Genomic DNA, 19,164 nt, shown 5'->3' on the forward strand with positions numbered 1-19,164 from the left:
TCTCTTTCTCTCTTTCTCTCTTTCTCTCTCTCTTTCTTTTTCTCTTTCTCTCTTTCTCTCTTTCTCTCTTTCTCTCTCTCTCTCTTTCTCTCTTTCTCTCTTTCTCTCTCTCTTTGTATATGTCCCTCTATTCCTAACTTTCTCTTATAGCTGTACAGTTGATTTATTACCAGGGTTCATGCTTGGCTGGATAACTGATCACTCCTGCTGCCGTTCAATGTAGTTGACCCTGGACCAAGTATACTCTCTTCTTTAGTAATAATAGAAAGTTCAAATATTTCCCCAGAGTCTAACCCAGATGAGTTCTCTTCTCTCTTACCCCAAGGCATCTCTCTCGTGTCTAAGACATCCTGCTTCATCCACAAGACCACCCGGATTGTTGGAGGGGCCCAGGTCCACAAGGCTAAGGATGGTAGCTGGGTTGTCAGCATCCAGAAAGGGTAAGAGCCCTCCTCTACACAGGAACACCACCGCTGAATGCACAGGAACACCCCTACTAAGTGCACAGGAACACCCCTACTGAATGCACAGGAACACACCTACTAAATTCACAGGAACCCCACAACTGAATGCAGAGGAACACCACTACTGAATGCACAGGAACACCACTATTGAATGCACAGGAACATCACTACTGAATGCACAGGAACATCACTACTGAATGCACAGGAACATCACTACGGAATGCGTGACTAACCTGGGTTTGAACCCATGTCTCTTGCGCAGGACAGTGTTAGCCAATAGAGCTAAAAGGCATTAGCTATGGGAGCTAATGTGTCTTAGGTTAGCCAGCTGAGCTGAAGTCTAGGCATTGAGGTCTCAGGCCAAGTGACTCATCACATAAGCATGGTACACCTAGTTTGAGTCTTCTGTCGGTTTGCAAGGAAAACAAGTGCTCCTGCTTTATCATTTTACGCTAAACATTTTAAAGTGCCATTTTGTTATTGCTCTGAAGATGAAGTCCTTAAAGTGTATTAGTTTTGGCAGCCCTATGTTTGTGTTAGAACACAGCTGTACACTCTTAGAAAAAAGGGTTCCAAAAAGGTTCTGTCCCCGTAGGAGCACCCTTTTTGGTCCCAGGTACAACCTCTTTGGGTTCCATGTAGAACCCTCTGTGGAAACGGTTCTACATGGAACCCATAAGGATTCTACCCTGAACCAAAAGTGTTCTACCTGGAACCAAAAAGGGTTCTGCTTCTGAAGAACCCTTTTTAGGTTTTAGATGGCACCTTTTTCTTCTAAGAGTTTAGTGAACTTTGTGGTATGAAAGACTGAACATGTCCATGTGTTGTATGTGCTGTGTCTGCATCCTTCTGTTCAAAGACTAATAGAGGAAGACATGAATATAAAAACATTGATGGAAGTTGAAGACTCATGTAACATAGGCATGTTAAACTTGGACACTTGAAAAGAAAATGAAATGATAACAAAAAAGAAACCACAGAGACAAAATGATTGGCTGCTGACCATATGCATTCTTCCATGTTCAAACTACCCATGTTACCGGATACTTCAACATCAGTCAATATAGTTCTGGTACTGGTTTTATTCGCTTTTTGCTCTGGAACCCTTTTCCACCTCTCATTACTTAAAGTCAAACTCTATGTCAGTGGTGACCAAACTTTTTTGAGCCGAGATCACTTTCTGAGTCAAAATGCAGGCTGAGATCTACCCCTCAGATTCAGTTTTAAATTTGACTTTAAAAACAAAACCCTATTCAACGTGAACCTATTAAAAACAGTCCAAGGAATGCCTTGGAGATCGACCAGTCCAGGGGCGAATTGACCATCTGACAATTCTGGCAAATGCCGCATGGGCTGAACCAGTTTTTGGTCGAAATGGACACATATTATCAATAATAAAAACAGAAAAAGTGACATGGCCATCGGCCCATGGGCCTGTTTAAAGATTTTTGTGCAATTTCTTTTTTTATACAGTGGCCCCTTTACCAAGATGGGCCAGCCCGGTTTTCTGATTGGCTGTGCTACGGTCACAAAAACTCACATTCAAAGTCAAACGCGGCATCAACAAAGAGACCTGCTCCTCCCCAGGTGAACATTTAGGTGTTTGTCTTAGCACTACCAACTCATCATAAAACTGTGACTATTTGAAACAGCTGTGCAAAAAACAAAATTGTGTTAACTAAACTCCAGACGACATTCAATGCATTCAACTCTCATTCCGTGGCCTCCAACTGCTCTTAAACGCAAGTAAAACTCAATGCATGCTATTCAACCGATCACTGCCCGCACCTGCTCGCCCGTCCAGCATGACTACTCTGGACAGCTCTGACTTAGAATATGTGGACAACTACAAATACCTAGGTGTCTGGCTAGACTGTAAACTCTCCTTCCAGACTCACATTAAGCATCTCCAATCTAGAATTGGCTTCCTATATCGCAACAAAGCATCCTTCACTCATGCTGCTAAACATACCCTCGTAAAACTGACCATCCTACCGATCCTCGACTTTGGTGATGTCATCTATAAAATAGCCCCCAACACTCTACTCAACTGGATGCGGTCTATCACAGTGCCATCCGTTTTGTCACCAAAGCCCCATACACTACACACCATTGCGACCTGTACGCTCTCGTTGGTTGGCCCTCGCTTCATATTCGTCGCCAAACCCACTGGCTACAGGTTATCTACAAGTCTCTGCTAGGTAAAGCCCTGCCATATCTCAGCTCACTGGTCACCATAGCAGCACCCACTCGTAGCACGCGCCCCAGCAGGTATATCTCACTGGTCACCCAAAGCCAGTTCCTCCTTTGGTCGTCTTTCCTTCCAGTTCTCTGCTGCCAATGACTGGAACGAACTCCAAAAATCTCTGAAGTTGGAGACTCTTATCTCCCTCACTAGCTTTAAGCACCAGCTGTCAGAGCAGCTCACAGATCACTGCACCTGTACATAGCCCATCTGTAAACAGCCCATCTATCTACCTACCTCATCCCCATACAGTATTTATTTATTTATCTTGCTCCTTTACACCCCAGTATCTCTACTTGCACATTCATCTTCTGCACATCTACCATTCCAGTGTTTAATTGCTATATTGTAATTACTTCACCATGGCCTATTTATTATTTATTTATTTAACTCCCTTATCTTACCTCATTTGCACTCACTGTATATAGACTTTTTGTTTTCTTTTGTTCTACTGTATTATTGACTGTATGTTTTGTTTATTCCATGTGTAACTCTGTGTTGTTGTATGTGTCGAATTGCTACGCTTTATCTTGGCCAGGTCGCAGTTGCAAATGAGAACTTGTTCTCAACTAGCCTACCTGGTTAAATAAAGGTCAAATAAAAAATTAAGCAACATCTCAAGACATCAGTCAGGAAGTTAAAGCTTGGTTGCAAATGGGTCTGCCAAATGAACAATGACCCCAAGCATACTTCCAAAGTTGTGGCAAAATGGCTTAATAAGGACCACAAAGTCAAGGTATTGGAGTGGCCATCACAAAGCCCTGACCTCAATCCTATAGAAAATATGTGGGCAGAACTGAAAAAGCGTGTGCGAGCAAGGAGGCCTTACAAACCTGACTCAGTTACACCAGTTCTGTCAGGAGGAATGGGCCAAAATTCACCCAACTTACTGTGGGAAGCTTGTGGAAGGCTATCCAAAACGTTTAACCCAAGTTAAACAATTTAAAGGCAATGCTACCAAATACTAATTGAGTGTATGTAAACTTCTGACCCACTGGGAATGTGATGAAAGAAATAAAAGCTGAAAAAAATCATTATCTCTAAAGTGGTGATCCTAACTGATCTAAGACAGCAAATTGGTACTAGGGTAAAATGTCAGGAATTGTGAAAAACTGAGTTTAAATGTATTTGGCTGAGGTGTATGTAAACTTCTGACTTCAACTGTATGTGTCAGCACTACTGCCTGCGTCTAAGTTGGGTGTGTTGGGTCAGGGTGTAGGGGGTATGGTGTGTTTCTGCATAGCTGGTGGCCCGCTGGGGAGGGGCTGAGTTGGTGACATGCGCTGTGATGTGGGCTGGTGTAGATAAAATACCAGAGACTAATTCTTGTTCATGTCCGGCCCTGGACCTGTCGATCATGATCAACCTTTTGGTGATCTCTGCTCTGTGTTTATGCCAACTTTTCTATTGGTGCCATGCAGGATAACGAACCACCTACTCCTCACAAGTTCCATCCCAAATCGCAGCCTATTTGCACTACTTTTGACCAGAGTCCTATTGACCCTAATCAAAGGTAGTGCACTAAATAGGGAATGGGGTGCTGTTTGAGACAGATCCATACACATTATGAAAGAATGTCCAGATATTGAGGAGGACCGCACGGTTTGACTGTATGACTTGACATGGATGGAAGAGGGCGGCAGACAGCCTAGCAGTTAGAGCGTTGGGCCGGTAACCGAAAGGTCAAGGTGGAAAATCTGTCTGTGTCGTTAAGCAAGGCACCTAACCCTAATTTCTCTTGGGTGCTTTACTCCTTTGACTGACCTTGTAAAACAACACATTTCACTGCACCTGTGTGACTGTAAAACATATTTATTTTCTGTATTTATTTATTAAGAGTTGGATACAGTACAAACAGCGTCTATAGAGCATGGGACTAAGCTCATCATGATGTCCTGTTCCCTACCCAGGAACACTCACTGGTGCGGGGGCTCGCTGATCCGAGAGGAATGGGTGCTGACGGATCAACAGTGCTTCTCCTCCTGGTAATCTCTCCATCCATCTTTTTCTCACTTTCTTTTTTCCCTCATTCAAAGCAGAGGTGAGAGACAGTAGGAGGCATAGGGAGAAGAAGAGAGAGAGGAGAGAGACAGTAGGGGGCATAGGGAGAAGAAGAGAGAGAGAGGTGAGAGACAGTAGGAGGCATAGGGAGAAGAAGAGAGAGAGAGACAGTAGGGGGCATAGGGAGAAGAGAGAGAGAGGAGAGAGACAGTAGGAGGCATAGGGAGAAGAAGAGAGAGAGGAGAGAGACAGTAGGAGGCATAGGGAGAAGAAGAGAGAGAGGAGAGAGACAGTAGGAAGCATAGGGAGAAGAAGAGAGAGAGGAGAGAGACAGTAGGAAGCATAGGGAGAAGAAGAGAGAGAGGAGAGAGACAGTAGGAAGCAGGGAGGAAAGAGAAGAGAGAGAGAGAGAGAGACAGAGAGACAGTAGGACGCATAGGGAGAAAGAGAAGAGAGAGAGACAGAGGAGACAGGAGGAGAGCATAGGGACAGAGGAAGAAGGGAGAAGAAGAGAGAGAGAGAGACAGTAGGAAGCATAGGGAGAAGAAGAGAGAGAGGAGAGAGACAGTAGGAGGCATAGGGAGAAGAAGAGAGAGAGGAGAGAGACAGTAGGAGGCATAGGGAGAAGAAGAGAGAGAGGAGAGAGACAGTAGGAAGCATAGGGAGAAGAAGAGAGAGGAGACACAGTAGGAAGCATAGGGGGAGAGAGAGAGAGAGAGAGGAGCATAGGGAGAAGAAGAGAGAGAGGAGAGAGACAGTAGGAAGCATAGGGAGAAGAAGAGAGAGAGGAGAGAGACAGTAGGAAGCATAGGGAGAAGAAGAGAGAGAGGAGAGAGACAGTAGGAGGCATAGGGAGAAAGAAGAGGAGAGAGAGAGAGAGAGACAGAGAGGAGGAGAGAGACAGTAGGGAGCATAGGAAGAGAGAGAGAGGAGAGAGACAGTAGGAGGCATAGGGAGGAGGAGAGAGGTTGAATGAGAAACAGAGTTCAAACATAGGGAGAAGAAGAGAGAGAAGAAGCCTAGGGGAGAGTCTGAGAGAGAGACAGAGACAGTGCATAGGAAGAGAAGAGATCAGTTCAGTTTATTCTTCCTCTTCCTCCAACTCTGGAGAGAGACAGTAGGAAGCCTAGGGACTCTCTCCAGAGGAGACACAGTAGGAAGCATAGGGATCTCCATCCCTCCCTCGAGAGACAGTAGGAAGCATAGGGATCCCTCTGTCTGAGAGAGACAGTAGGAAGCATCCCTCATCCCTCTCCCTAGGAGAGAGACAGTCCATCCCTCCCTCTTCCCTCTCCCTACTACTCTCTCCATAGGAAGCCTCTTCCCATCTAGAGAGGAGAGAGACAGTAGGAAGCTAGGGAGAATCTCTATCTCCAGAGAGACAGTAGGAAGCATAGGGAGAACTCTCTCCATCCCTCTGTCTGTAGGAAGCATAGGGAGAAGAGAGAGAGAGAGGAGAGAGACAGTAGGAAGCATCCCTCTTCCCAGAGGAGAGAGACAGTCTCCATCCCTCTGGAGTCTAAGAGAGAGGAGAGATCCCTAGGGAGAAGAAGAGAGAGAGAGAGAGAGGAAGGAGTAGGAGAGGGAGAAGAGAGAGGAGACTACAGTAGGAAGCATCCCTCCCTCTTCCCAGGAGAGAGACAGTCTCCATCCCTCTGTCTGAGGAGAGAGACAGTAGGAAGCATAGGGAGAAGAAGAGAGAGAGGAGAGAGACAGTCTCTCCATCCCTCTGTCGGAGAGATCTCTATCTCCATAGGGAGAAGAAGAGAGAGGAGAGAGACAGTAGGAAGCATAGGAGACTAGAGAGAGGAGATCCCTCTGTCTGTCTAGGGAGAATCTCCATCCCACAGTAGGAAGCATCTCCCTAAGACTCTCTCCAGAGACTCTGGCATAGGGATCTCTATCTCCAGGAGACCCTCTAGGAAGCTAGGGAGAACTCTCTCCATCCCTCTGTAGGAAGCATAGGGAGAAGAAGAGAGAGGAGACACAGTCCCTAGCATAGGGAGAAGAAGAGATCCCTCTGTCTGACTAGGAAGCATCCCTCCCTTTTCCCAGAGAGAGAGAGAGACAGTAGGGGCATAGGGTCTATCTAGAGAGAGAGACATAGGAAGCATAGGAGAGAAGAGAGAGAGGAGACTACAGTCTCTCCATCCCTCTGTCTGAGAGAGAGCTATCTCTATCTCCATCCCTCCCTCTTCCCTCTCCCTAGAGACAGTCTCTCCATAGGGAGAAGAAGTCTGTCTAGAGAGAGAGAGATCTAGGGAGATCCCTCCCTCTTCCTCTCCCTAGAGAGGTTGAATGGAAACAAACAAAGACCTCTGTCTGTCTATCTCTATCTCCATCTGCTTCCTCTATCAGTTCTTTATTCTTCCTCTTCCTCCAACTCTGTCTCCGTCTTTCCCTCTCCCTACTACTCTCTCCATCCCTCTGTCTGTCTGTCTGTCTGTCTGTCTATCTCCATCTCCATCCCTCTGTCTGTCTGTCTGTCTGTCTGTCTGTCTGTCTGTCTGTCTGTCTGTCTGTCTGTCTGTCTGTCTGTCTGTCTGTCTGTCTGTCTGTCTGTCTGTCTGTCTGTCTGTCTGTCTGTCTGTCTGTCTGTCTGTCTGTCTGTCTGTCTGTCTGTCTGTCTGTCTGTCTATCCCTCCCTCTTCTATCCCTCCCTCCCTCCCTCTTCCCTCTCCCTACTACTCTCTCCATCCCTCTGTCTGTCTATCTCCATCCCTCCCTCTTCCCATCTACCTCCTTCTCTCTCTCCCTCTCTCCCTCTTCCCTTCCTCTCTTTTCCCCCAATCCAATTCTAAGTGAAGATGCAGCCTGCCCATATCCTGTTTATGATAAAGCTAGTGACAGACCCTCTGACCCAGCAGAGCTGAGATATGGCCCAGGATGCTCCAGCCTCTACAGATCTGTTTAGCGTCTGCGCCCGGACCGTGTCACTGTGTCCAGATCTGCAATAGCAGTTTGAATGAAAAGCTCCTTGATCCATGTAGTGTATTAGTGGTTTTAGGGGCTTTAGATTGGTTTTGCGTTTCACCCATTTTTTTTCAATAGGTTTTTGTTGCTTTTTGCAGTTGTCTCATAGTCCACCAGAAACACGAGGTTGGGCCAGGAGTTTTGTTTCCATACAGGCAGTCAGAATGGTTTTGAGCCCGAGTTATAGGCCATAACAAAGAATTGCCAAGTAATATTAATAGTTTAAAAAAACACGTGATTTGTATAGTGCTTTTCGAGAACCGAAAGACACTTTACAAAGGAACAGTGTCTGTGATAAGTAATATTATGGTCAGGAAAACTCCTGTGCCTTGTGATGACACACTGTAATAAGAGGGTCATTTAGAAGGAGCAGTGAACTTACAATCACTTCATAGTCGTTTGAGAGATATTTTGGCAACAAATCAAGCCAGTACTTATCCACAGATAATGAAAAGGCTTAAGTGCAGGAATCCAACTTTAAGATGAGTCTGTCAATCAGATAAGACCTGAACTGTTTCCTCCCCATCTAGACTGTGTTAAGCTCCTAATGCATTCTTATCGTTCATGCTTGGTATTCTAGTGAGTGGTTTAGCTGTACTCCTAGTGAGTGGTTTAGCTGTACTTCTAGTGAGTGGTTTAGTTGTACTCCTAGTGAGTGGTTTAGCTGTACTCCTAGTGAGTGGTTTAGCTGTACTTCTAGTGAGTAGTTTAGTTGTACTCCTAGTGAGTGGTTTAGTTGTACTCCTAGTGAGTGGTTTAGCTGTACTCCTAGTGAGTGGTTTAGTTGTACTCCTAGTGAGTGGTTTAGCTGTACTCCTAGTGAGTGGTTTAGCTGTACTCCTAGTGAGTGGTTTAGCTGTACTCCTAGTGAGTGGTTTAGTTGTACTCCTAGTGAGTGGTTTAGCTGTACTCCTAGTGAGTGGTTTAGTTGTACTCCTAGTGAGTGGTTTAGCTGTACTCCTAGTGAGTGGTTTAGCTGTACTCCTAGTGAGTGGTTTAGTTGTACTCCTAGTGAGTGGTTTAGCTGTACTCCTAGTGAGTGGTTTAGTTGTACTCCTAGTGAGTGGTTTAGCTGTAGTCCTAGTGAGTGGTTTAGCTGTACTCCGAGTGAGTGGTTTAGCTGTACTCCTAGTGAGTGGTTTAGCTGTACTCCTAGTGAGTGGTTTAGCTGTACTTCTAGTGAGTGGTTTAGCTGTACTCCTAGTGAGAGTGGTTTAGCTGTACTCCTAGTGAGAGTGGTTTAGCTGTACTCTAGTGAGAGTGGTTTAGCTGTACTCTAGTGAGAGTGGTTTAGCTGTAATCCTAGTGAGTGGTTTAGCTGTACTCCTAGTGAGTGGTTTAGTTGTACTCCTAGTAAGTGGTTTAGTTGTACTCCTAGTGAGTGGTTTAGCTGTACTCCTAGTGAGTGGTTTAGCTGTACTCCTAGTGAGTGGTTTAGCTGTACTCCTAGTGAGTGGTTTAGCTGTAATTCTAGTGAGTGGTTTAGCTGTACTCCTAGTGAGTGGTTTAGCTGTACTCCTAGTGAGTGGTTTAGCTGTACTCCTAGTGAGTGGTTTAGTTGTACTCCGAGTGAGTGGTTTAGCTGTACTCCTAGTGAGTGGTTTAGCTGTACTCTAGTGAGTGGTTTAGCTGTACTCCTAGTGAGTGGTTTAGTTGTACTCCTAGTGAGTGGTTTAGTTGTACTCCTAGTGAGTGGTTTAGCTGTACTCCTAGTGAGTGGTTTAGCTGTACTCCTAGTGAGTGGTTTAGTTGTACTCCGAGTGAGTGGTTTAGCTGTACTCCTAGTGAGTGGTTTAGTTGTACTCCTAGTGAGTGGTTTAGCTGTACTCCTAGTGAGTGGTTTAGCTGTACTCTAGTGAGTGGTTTAGCTGTACTCTAGTGAGTGGTTTAGTTGTACTCCTAGTGAGTGGTTTAGTTGTACTCCTAGTGAGTGGTTTAGCTGTACTCCTAGTGAGTGGTTTAGCTGTACTCCTAGTGAGTGGTTTAGCTGTACTCCTAGTGAGTGGTTTAGCTGTACTCCTAGTGAGTGGTTTAGCTGTACTCCTAGTGAGTGGTTTAGCTGTAGTCCTAGTGAGTGGTTTAGCTGTACTCCTAGTGAGTGGTTTAGCTGTACTCTAGTGAGTGGTTTAGTTGTACTCCTAGTGAGTGGTTTAGCTGTACTCCGAGTGAGTGGTTTAGCTGTACTCCGAGTGAGTGGTTTAGCTGTACTCCGAGTGAGTGGTTTAGCTGTACTCCTAGTGAGTGGTTTAGTTGTACTCCTAGTGAGTGGTTTAGCTGTACTCCTAGTGAGTGGTTTTGCTGTACTCTAGTGAGTGGTTTAGCTGTACTCTAGTGAGTGGTCTAGTTGTACTCCTAGTGAGTGGTCTAGTTGTACTCCTAGTGAGTGGTTTAGTTGTACTCCTAGTGAGTGGTTTAGTTGTACTCCTAGTGAGTGGTTTAGCTGTACTCCTAGTGAGTGGTTTAGCTGTACTCCTAGTGAGTGGTTTAGCTGTACTCCTAGTGAGTGGTTTAGCTGTACTCCTAGTGAGTGATTTAGTTGTACTCCTAGTGAGTGGTTTAGTTGTACTCCTAGTGAGTGGTTTAGCTGTACTCCTAGTGAGTGGTTTAGTTGTACACCTAGTGAGTGGTTTAGCTGTACTCCTAGTGAGTGGTTTAGTTGTACTCCTAGTGAGTGGTTTAGTTGTACTCCTAGTGAGTGGTTTAGTTGTACTCCTAGTGAGTGGTTTAGTTGTACTCCTAGTGAGTGGTTTAGTTGTACTCCTAGTGAGTGGTTTAGCTGTACTCTTAGTGAGTGGTTTAGTTGTACTCCGAGTGAGTGGTTTAGCTGTACTCCTAGTGAGTGGTTTAGCGGTACTTCTAGTGAGTGGTTTAGCTGTACTCTAGTGAGTGGTTTAGCTGTACTCCTAGTGAGTGGTTTAGCTGTACTCTAGTGAGTGGTTTAGCTGTACTCCTAGTGAGTGGTTTAGCTGTACTCCTAGTGAGTGGTTTAGCTGTACTCCTAGTGAGTGGTTTAGCTGTACTCCTAGTGAGTGGTTTAGCTGTACTCTTAGTGAGTGGTTTAGTTGTACTCCGAGTGAGTGGTTTAGCTGTACTCCTAGTGAGTGGTTTAGCGGTACTTCTAGTGAGTGGTTTAGCTGTACTCTAGTGAGTGGTTTAGCTGTACTCCTAGTGAGTGGTTTAGCTGTACTCCTAGTGAGTGGTTTAGCTGTACTCCTAGTGAGTGGTTTAGCTGTACTCCTAGTGAGTGGTTTAGTTGTACTCCTAGTGAGTGGTTTAGCTGTACTCCTAGTGAGTGGTTTAGCTGTACTCCTCATGCCGACATTACAGAACCTTGCTTCCATCAAGACTGTGGCCATTGGCATCAACATTAGTTCAGTAGCTTGTTGCTGACTATGCAATGTGCTGTATGTGGGTCGTTGAACACAGTTAGTTGAGGAGCCAGATTGAGTGAGTTTGTAGAGTGCATTCTGAGGCGTTCTATAGTCTAGTGTCAGTTTAGTGATGCTGGTAGCTGTGGTTAGTATGTGGCCAATGATACGTGTTCATACAGAGAATAGAGTACAATACTGCAGTATTGTATTACATTATATTATGTATTATAGTGTTTATACAAGCTGTGGCCAATGTTTTCTTCAGCGTATACCTCTTATACTATGTTCAGTTTATACTGACTGGTCAATGTGTGGTCAACCCTATTTGGAATGTGTCTGACAGTTGTCTCTGGTCCTCAGTGTTCCAGACCTGAGTGAGTACAGTGTACAGGTGGGCCTCCTTCACCTCAACTCGTCCCTCAACCACCCCCGGCTCCGCATCGCACACGTGGTCTGTGGCCCGGAGGGATCCAACCTGGCCCTGCTCAAACTGGCCAAGTAAGAATAGCATTCATTCATTCAGTGAGACAGTCAGTCAGCCATTTTACTTACCTGGTCAAATAAATGTTAAAAATATAATCAATCAATCCATCCATTAATTCCTTCTCAATCATGCATTGTAGGCACAGCAACCATTTATTTATTCATTCATGTGTTTATGTGTCCACGCCTAGGCCTGCCCCTCTCTCTGAGCATGCCTTCACCATCCAGCTCCCAGTAGCAGGCTGTGGGGTCACAGACGGAACCAACTGTCTCATGTACGGCTGGGGAGAGACCAAAGGTACTGCCCTACATGACTGTTCCTGTGTTATGTCTTATCCCTGTGTGGTGTCTTATCCCTGTGTGGTGTCTTATCCCTGTGTGGTGTCTTATCCCTGTGTGGTGTCTTATCCCTGTGTGGTGTCTTATCCCTGTGTGGTGTCTTATCCCTGTGTGGTGTCTTATCCCTGTGTGGTGTCTTATCCCTGTGTGGTGTCTTATCCCTGTGTGGTGTCTTATCCCTGTGTGGTGTCTTATCCCTGTGTGGTGTCTTATCCCTGTGTGGTGTCTTATCCCTGTGTGGTGTCTTATCCCTGTGTGGTGTCTTATCCCTGTGTGGTGTCTTATCCCTGTGTGGTGTCTTATCCCTGTGTGGTGTCTTATCCCTGTGTGGTGTCTTATCCCTGTGTGGTGTCTTATCCCTGTGTGGTGTCTTATCCCTGTGTGGTGTCTTATCCCTGTGTGGTGTCTTATCCCTGTGTGGTGTCTTATCCCTGTGTGGTGTCTTATCCCTGTGTGGTGTCTTATCCCTGTGTGGTGTCTTATCCCTGTGTGGTGTCTTATCCCTGTGTGGTGTCTTATCCCTGTGTGGTGTCTTATCCCTGTGTGGTGTCTTATCCCTGTGTGGTGTCTTATCCCTGTGTGGTGTCTTATTATCTATATACACTCAATGGCCAGTTTATTAGGTACACCACCCCATTCACGAAAATTGTTTGCTCCTACAGACAGTGAGTCACGTGGCCGTGGCTTGCTATATAAAGTTACTATTTGACTGAACGTTAGAATGGGCAAAACGAGTGACCAAAGCGGCTTTGAGCATGGTATGATTGTTGCCAGGCGTGCCAAGTCCAGCATCTCAGAAACGGCTGGCCTCCTGGGCTTTTAACCCACAACAGTGTCTAGGGTTTACTGAGAATGGTGCAACAAACAACAAACAAGAAGAAACGTCCCCAGTGAGCACGCGATCGCCAACACTGGTGAATAAGGAGTGGAAAAACATCATCTGGTCAGATGAATCCTGGTTCCTGTTGCGTCATGCTGATGGCACAGTCAGGTTTTGGCCTAACCAGCAGGAGTCCATGGCCCCATCCTGCCTGGTGTCAACGGTACAGGCGGGTGGTGGTGGTGGTGTAATGGTGTGGAGACTGTTTTCCTGGCACACTTTAGGTCCCTTGATACCAATTGAGCAATGTTTCCAATTCCCCAAAGAATTTAGGCAGTTCTGGAGGCAAAAGGGTTCTGACCCGGTACTAGATGGGTGTACCTAGTAAACTGGCCACTAAGTGTATTCTGTATGACCTCTGTTTCATGCTATGGTATGGGGAAGAGATTGGGGGGTATTGGATCAAGAGATCCATGATATTTGGAAAAGAGGCCTTAGGAAATCATGTGTCGAATGTGTGAGTAAAGTCCCCCACAATGACACCATATAGACAAACATGTTGTCTAGGGTTATAGGTTTGGAACATGGTGAAATGGTGTTTGGACAGTAGACTGACTGTTTCCTGCTTTATTTCCGGCTACTTCCTGTTCAGGGACAGGATATGAGGGGGCACTGAAAGCTGTGAGTCTGCCCATGGTCAGCAACGACTGGTGTTCTGAGCTCCACAACAAAACCCTGCCTGTCACCGAGAGCAAAGTGTGTGCCGGGGGCAGGAAAGACCAGGGAGTGTGTGAGGTGAGCGTCTTAAACATTACTCTAAATGATCTGAAACATGCATTGACTCGACATTGTGTGACTCAGTTATTAATTCAAGCTATTAGTATATCTACCATAATGCCTTTTGATTGGCTGCATGAGCACCACGCTAACCTGCTATTGGTTTGTCCCTCACAGAGAGACTACGGTGGCCCATTGGTGTGTCAGGAGCGAGAGAGCAAAGTCATCGTGGGCGTGAGCATCCACGGCCGGGGCTGTGCCCTGGCCCGGCGGCCCGCCATCTTCGTCAATGTGGCCTACTACTCGGGGTGGATCCACAAAGTCTTCATACACTACTCCAGGTTGGAGGAAAAACTACTGGAAGAAGCACAGACCAAACCGCTCCATTCAGGACTGTACCACTAGCCTGCAAGAGGATGGGTGGAGCATTCAGGACTGTACCACTAGCCTGCAAGAGGAGGGGTGGTCATTCAGGGCTGTACCACTAGCCTGCAAGAGGAGGGGTGGAGCATTCAGGACTGACCACAAGCCTGGAGGATGGAGAATGATCTCTCCAACAGAGGATGCCTAACTAACAAGACGGTTGGGAGATGTAAGAATGAGGAAACTGACTTTATGGGAAGTAGCCATGTTAGTGGTTCGTGGCTGGATGTCGCCTCAGTTTTGGGAGGGGAAAAACACCATGAATGGAAGAGATATTTTGGGATGTTCAGAGGCTGGGAATACATGTTCAGAGAGGCTGAAAAGGATATGAAGGATTTTATAATATGCACATTGATTAATGCAGGACCAGGTTGTTAAGCTTTGATCACACTGATAGCGTCAATACGCAAAGTAGTACCTAGCATCATTTGGATTGTGTGCAAGAAAAGTTCAACATTCCCCTTCTGCTACCATTTCTGTCAAGCTGTCTATGCGTACGATGTGATGCATACCTTGATAAATCCAAGGTATGCACCACACAGAACACACTGCAACTGCCTCTGCAACGCAATGCTGCAAGGCAAACGCAGCGTTCCATTGGAAATGAATGTATTTCTGGTGTACCAAAATGTATTGACGCTGTCTTTGTGATTGAGGCATTAGCTTTAATAACATTTCTAAACAATAGTTTCTAGGACATGGAAAGATTATTTTTTTGGGGTGAAATATATGAATACTCTTAAGCCATAAAGAGGGGTGACTTGATTCGTTCTCTCACTCCGCCCACAAGACAATAGGAATGGTGTGGATGACTCAGTATTGTCTCCTGGAAAATACTTGAATTTGATCAGAACCAAAACCAGAGCCATGCGAGGAGAGATCCAGACAGGACATGGTACGGTCCGTGGCTACTGGGTCACGTTGAGGGCGCATGATGTAATGGCTAGAAGTTCAGTCATTCAGAAGTTACCACTTGGTGAATGGTGAGAGTTAAAACCTGTCTAGAAACGACCTCTAGCTCATAACCGTAAGCTCATAGCCCTACTCCCTAGGTGCTGGTGTAGAGCAGTGTATACCAACTCCAGTCCTCCAGTACCCCCAACACCTCAACTCCAGTCCTCCAGTGCCCCCAACACCCCAACTCCAGTCCTCCAGTGCCCCCAACACCCCTCCAGCCCTCCACAACCCCAACTCCAGTCCTCCAGTGCCCCCAACACCCCCCAACAACACCCCAACTCCAGCCCTCCAGTGCCCCCAACACCCCAACTCCAGCCCTCCAGTGCCCCCAACACCCCAACTCCAGCCCTCCAGTGCCCCCAACACCCCAACTCCAGTCCTCCAGTGCCCCCAACACCCCAACTCCAGCCCTCCAGTGCCCCCAACACCCCAACTCCAGTCCTCCAGTGCCCCCAACACCCCAACTCCAGCCCTCCAGTGCCCCCAACACCCCAACTCCAGCCCTCCAGTGCCCCCAACACCCCCCCAGTCCTCCACACCCCAACTCCAGCCCTCCAGTGCCCCCAACAGCACACATTTCTGCTGTGGCCCCGGACAAGCACACCTGATTAAATTGTTCAGCTATTCATCAAGCCCACCTCGAGTTGAATCAGGATTGTCCAGGGTTACAGCAAAAATGTGTGCTGTTGGGGATACTTGAGGACTGGAGTTGGTATACACTGCTCTACACCAGTACCTGGGGAGTAGAGCTATTAGCTTGCGGCTATGAGCAAAAGGTTCTTTCTAGACAGGTCCTAACTCTCACCATTCACCAAGTGGTTGTTTTTGGAAAGACTGTTCAGTAACTATTACCTAACTAATGCTAATGCTAACAGTTACTTAGCCAAATGTTAGCAGTTAGCCTACATGGCTAACATGTCTCCAGTTTTTGAGGGAACTCTACACTAGCCCCTGGTGGGCTGTGTGTGCGTTATGTGGTCAGAGTACACATTTAGATGTTTCTTATTGAGTGTATTTCTGGCACTCTGTGTTATTTAATAGGTCTTATAGATCTGGGCCTTTCCTTGGCTCACTCACACCAGACGTCAGTGGAGATGCTTCTTCTCTGCACTGTGTTTTCTATTTAAACGGATTAGAACGTAGTGTGCAGTCTATTTATTTATTTGTATACATCTGGCCCTCGTGAGAGGGCGCCAGCGATTGACGTCGACAAAGCGCCACGTCTCGCTAATAGAAGAGGTGAAGATTATGGCGGCTTTTTATTTGATACATGTTCTAAACTCAGTGTGTCAATCATTATTATTGGAGGTACACTGAATGGCCATACGGATTTACATGAAACGTAGGGGTTGTGTTCCAAAACAAACGTAGGGGTTGTGTTCCAAAACATACCACTTTGTCAGTCATTTGTCTTTTAACAATACTGACATGCAGTAAGTGTAGTGACATAGGGGAATGTAATAATAGCTTTCTTTCAGTGCTGAAAACCAGTCATGACATCATTTTTTATAATCACAGAAAGCAGATGTGTCTGTATGACTAATGATCTCTTCAAACTGGGCCCCTAAGAAGACTTAGAATTTCACGCAATTTCTATATCCTAAAATATTCAGTGTGTTAGTTTAACCTATGTCACAGTATTTGACCTGTTCAGTGCCTTTTTTAGGTGGACAGGAATCAATAGTGTACAATAGAATTGGCGCAGAGACCTGTGAGTGTATTTTACTGTTATGTAAATAGGATGTAAAGTAGTGTGTGTAAAAAAAACTATTTTCCACTTCCAATGTCTTATTTACATAGTTTTTTTACTATATATGGTCACTCTGTTCATAAACTTGTATACTGTAAACTCTATAACAGCTGCTATTTTTAAAGGGTCGGGTTGGGTCTTAATATTATATACTATAAGATTTTGTTATATTCACGTTTTAATATTATATTTACAGTGTAAATTACAGCTTGTTTCACTCTTTTCGTCTGTCTGTCTGTCTGTCTGTCTGTCTGTCTGTCTGTCTGTCTGTCTGTCTGTCTGTCTGTCTGTCTGTCTGTCTGTCTGTCTGTCTGTCTGTCTGTCTGTCTGTCTGTCTGTCTGTCTGTCTGTCTGTCTGTCTGTCTGTCTGTCTGTCTGTCTGTCTGTCTGTCTGTCTGTCTGTCTGTCACTCTCCTAAAGTAAACCTTCAGACAAAGATTCTTGCAGCAATACAGTTTTCTGCAACGCATACCCTCTGAGCACAATTCAAGATATTCTGGGTCAAGTTCTTACTCTGGGTATTATTTTCCCACTTTCCATGTCAATCATATCAATAAGACCTCAGTCTATGGGTTTTGGATGGCCACCGTCCACCATGACCCAGTTCCTGACCAGAGGATGAGCGGCAACGTTCGGTTAACGCTTACATAACGTTTGGGCAGCGCTAGAGATGTTCAGTTCACGCTTAGACAGCAATTGGGCAACACTAGACACCGTGGCATGCTTCCTCCGTCATGTGGGGTTCTCATTTGATACATGACCCCTCAGTGCTGAGGAGAAAATGGCCGACATGTCAGCGCTGACCTCAGCCTCATCCGCGGTTGCTTGTCACGAACAAACCCCAAGGCTTTGTGCCTCATCGTAACGGGACGTGAAATAGCTTTTTCCCCCGCTTTTGCCGGACTAACAGCCCAACAGTCAATAGGTCACGTCTGGTGCTTCTGGGAAATAAATCCATTTAAAAGATTTGTCTGTTGGGTAAATTCACAGTGGTGTGAAGTACATGAAATTACTACTTAAGTTGTTTTTGGGGGTATCTTTACTTTATTTTTTTGACAACTTTACTTCACTACATTCTAAAGAAAATAATGTACGTTTTACGCCATACATTTTCAGATTACGGTATGAATGACACCCAAAAGTACTTGTTACATTTTGAATGCTTAGCAGGACAGGAAAATGGTCTAATTCATGTCCTTTTCTAGAGCACATCCCTGGTCATCCCTGCTGCCTCTGATCTGGAGGACTAAACTCACATGCTTTGTTCGTAAATGATGTTGGAGTGTGCCACTGGCTATCCGTAAATAAATCAAAATACAAGAAAATGGGTTGCTTAATATAAATTATTTATACTTTTACTTCTTATACTTAAGTATATTTGAGCAATTCCCTTTACTTTTGATACTTAAGCATATTTAAAACCAAATACATTTTGACTTTTACTTAAGTAACATTTTACTGGGTGTCTTTCACTTTTACTTGAGTCATTTTCTATTAATGTATCATTACTTTGACAATTTGGTACTTTTTCCACTACTGGAAAAAAAAACAATGGAAGAATCTTAATGGGAAAGCATACGAAAAGGAATTTGTGAACCTTGCGCTGGACTATTCCCAAAAGCAAGAGCAACATTGTAAACACAATGGGATCCTCTTGCAATAACCTTAATCAAACAATCAACCATGATGATTTATGGCATTTAAAAGCTTGTTGCAGTGACCTCAGAAATATGTAAGTAGTGCTGTGGAGTTTATGCTCAGACCCTGTGTTGTGTTTATGTGTTGATCGTGCTCAGCCACCGTGCTGAAGTATGTCTGCTCCCTTCCAAAGCCTACAAGACAAGGCCATCTTCAAAACTCAACTTGGATCGCTCTCTGAGCTAATGGTTCTATCTCAACTCATCTTTCTGCCATTTCTCAGACATCTCCTCGCCTGCTCAACCTCAATACATTTTCAGAGAGGGTGTGGGTAATCGAGGAAAGATTCATTCAAAAAGAGCCACTGGAAAACCTCACGTAACTACAACGGTCTCTTGGCTTTGAGTGTTTTTGGGCAACTCTTTTGGTTCACGTTTCCAGTGGAGGGGATGCAGTACAGCAGAGATGCCCACTCTTCCTCCTGTAGAACTACCCTCCTTCAGACTATCGCTCCAATGATAATTTAACCCACCTGACTCTACCAATTAGCTGCTCACTAGGACCTTGATTAGCAGAATCACTGTTGTAACAACTTAGTCGGAGCAACAGACATTCATACCGTAGTCTGGGCCCCAGGGTATACCATAGTCTTGGACCCCAGGGATACCATAGTCTGGGCCCCCAGGGATACCTTAGTCTGGGCCCCCAGGGATACCTTAGTCTGGGCACCCAGGGATACCATAGTCTGGGCCCCCAGGGATACCTTAGTCTGGGCCCCCAGGTATACCTTAGTCTGGGTCCCCAGGGATACCTTAGTCTGGGTCCCCAGGGATACCTTAGTCTGGGCCCCCAGGGATACCATAGTCTGGGCCCCCAGGTATACCTTAGTCTGGGTCCTCAGGGATACCTTAGTCTGGGCCCCC

At 45.6% G+C, this 19,164-nt stretch overlaps 1 protein-coding gene across 1 annotated transcript in view; it reads left to right on the forward strand.

Annotated features, from left to right (window-relative positions):
- Positions 1-15,058, forward strand: part of hgfa (hepatocyte growth factor a) — a 31,729-nt gene extending 16,671 nt beyond the window's left edge. The window contains exons 10-15 of the mRNA XM_046327875.1: positions 326-440; positions 4,620-4,694; positions 11,415-11,552; positions 11,729-11,835; positions 13,349-13,491; positions 13,651-15,058. Of these exons, the coding sequence (XP_046183831.1) occupies positions 326-440; positions 4,620-4,694; positions 11,415-11,552; positions 11,729-11,835; positions 13,349-13,491; positions 13,651-13,878 (806 nt within the window). The 3' untranslated portion in view covers positions 13,879-15,058. The remainder of the gene's footprint in view (positions 1-325; positions 441-4,619; positions 4,695-11,414; positions 11,553-11,728; positions 11,836-13,348; positions 13,492-13,650) is intronic.
- The last annotated feature ends 4,106 nt before the right edge of the window (positions 15,059-19,164 follow it).

The sequence above is a fragment of the Oncorhynchus gorbuscha genome, linkage group LG25, assembly GCF_021184085.1.
Source record: "Oncorhynchus gorbuscha isolate QuinsamMale2020 ecotype Even-year linkage group LG25, OgorEven_v1.0, whole genome shotgun sequence".
NCBI classification, from domain to species: domain Eukaryota; kingdom Metazoa; phylum Chordata; class Actinopteri; order Salmoniformes; family Salmonidae; genus Oncorhynchus; species Oncorhynchus gorbuscha.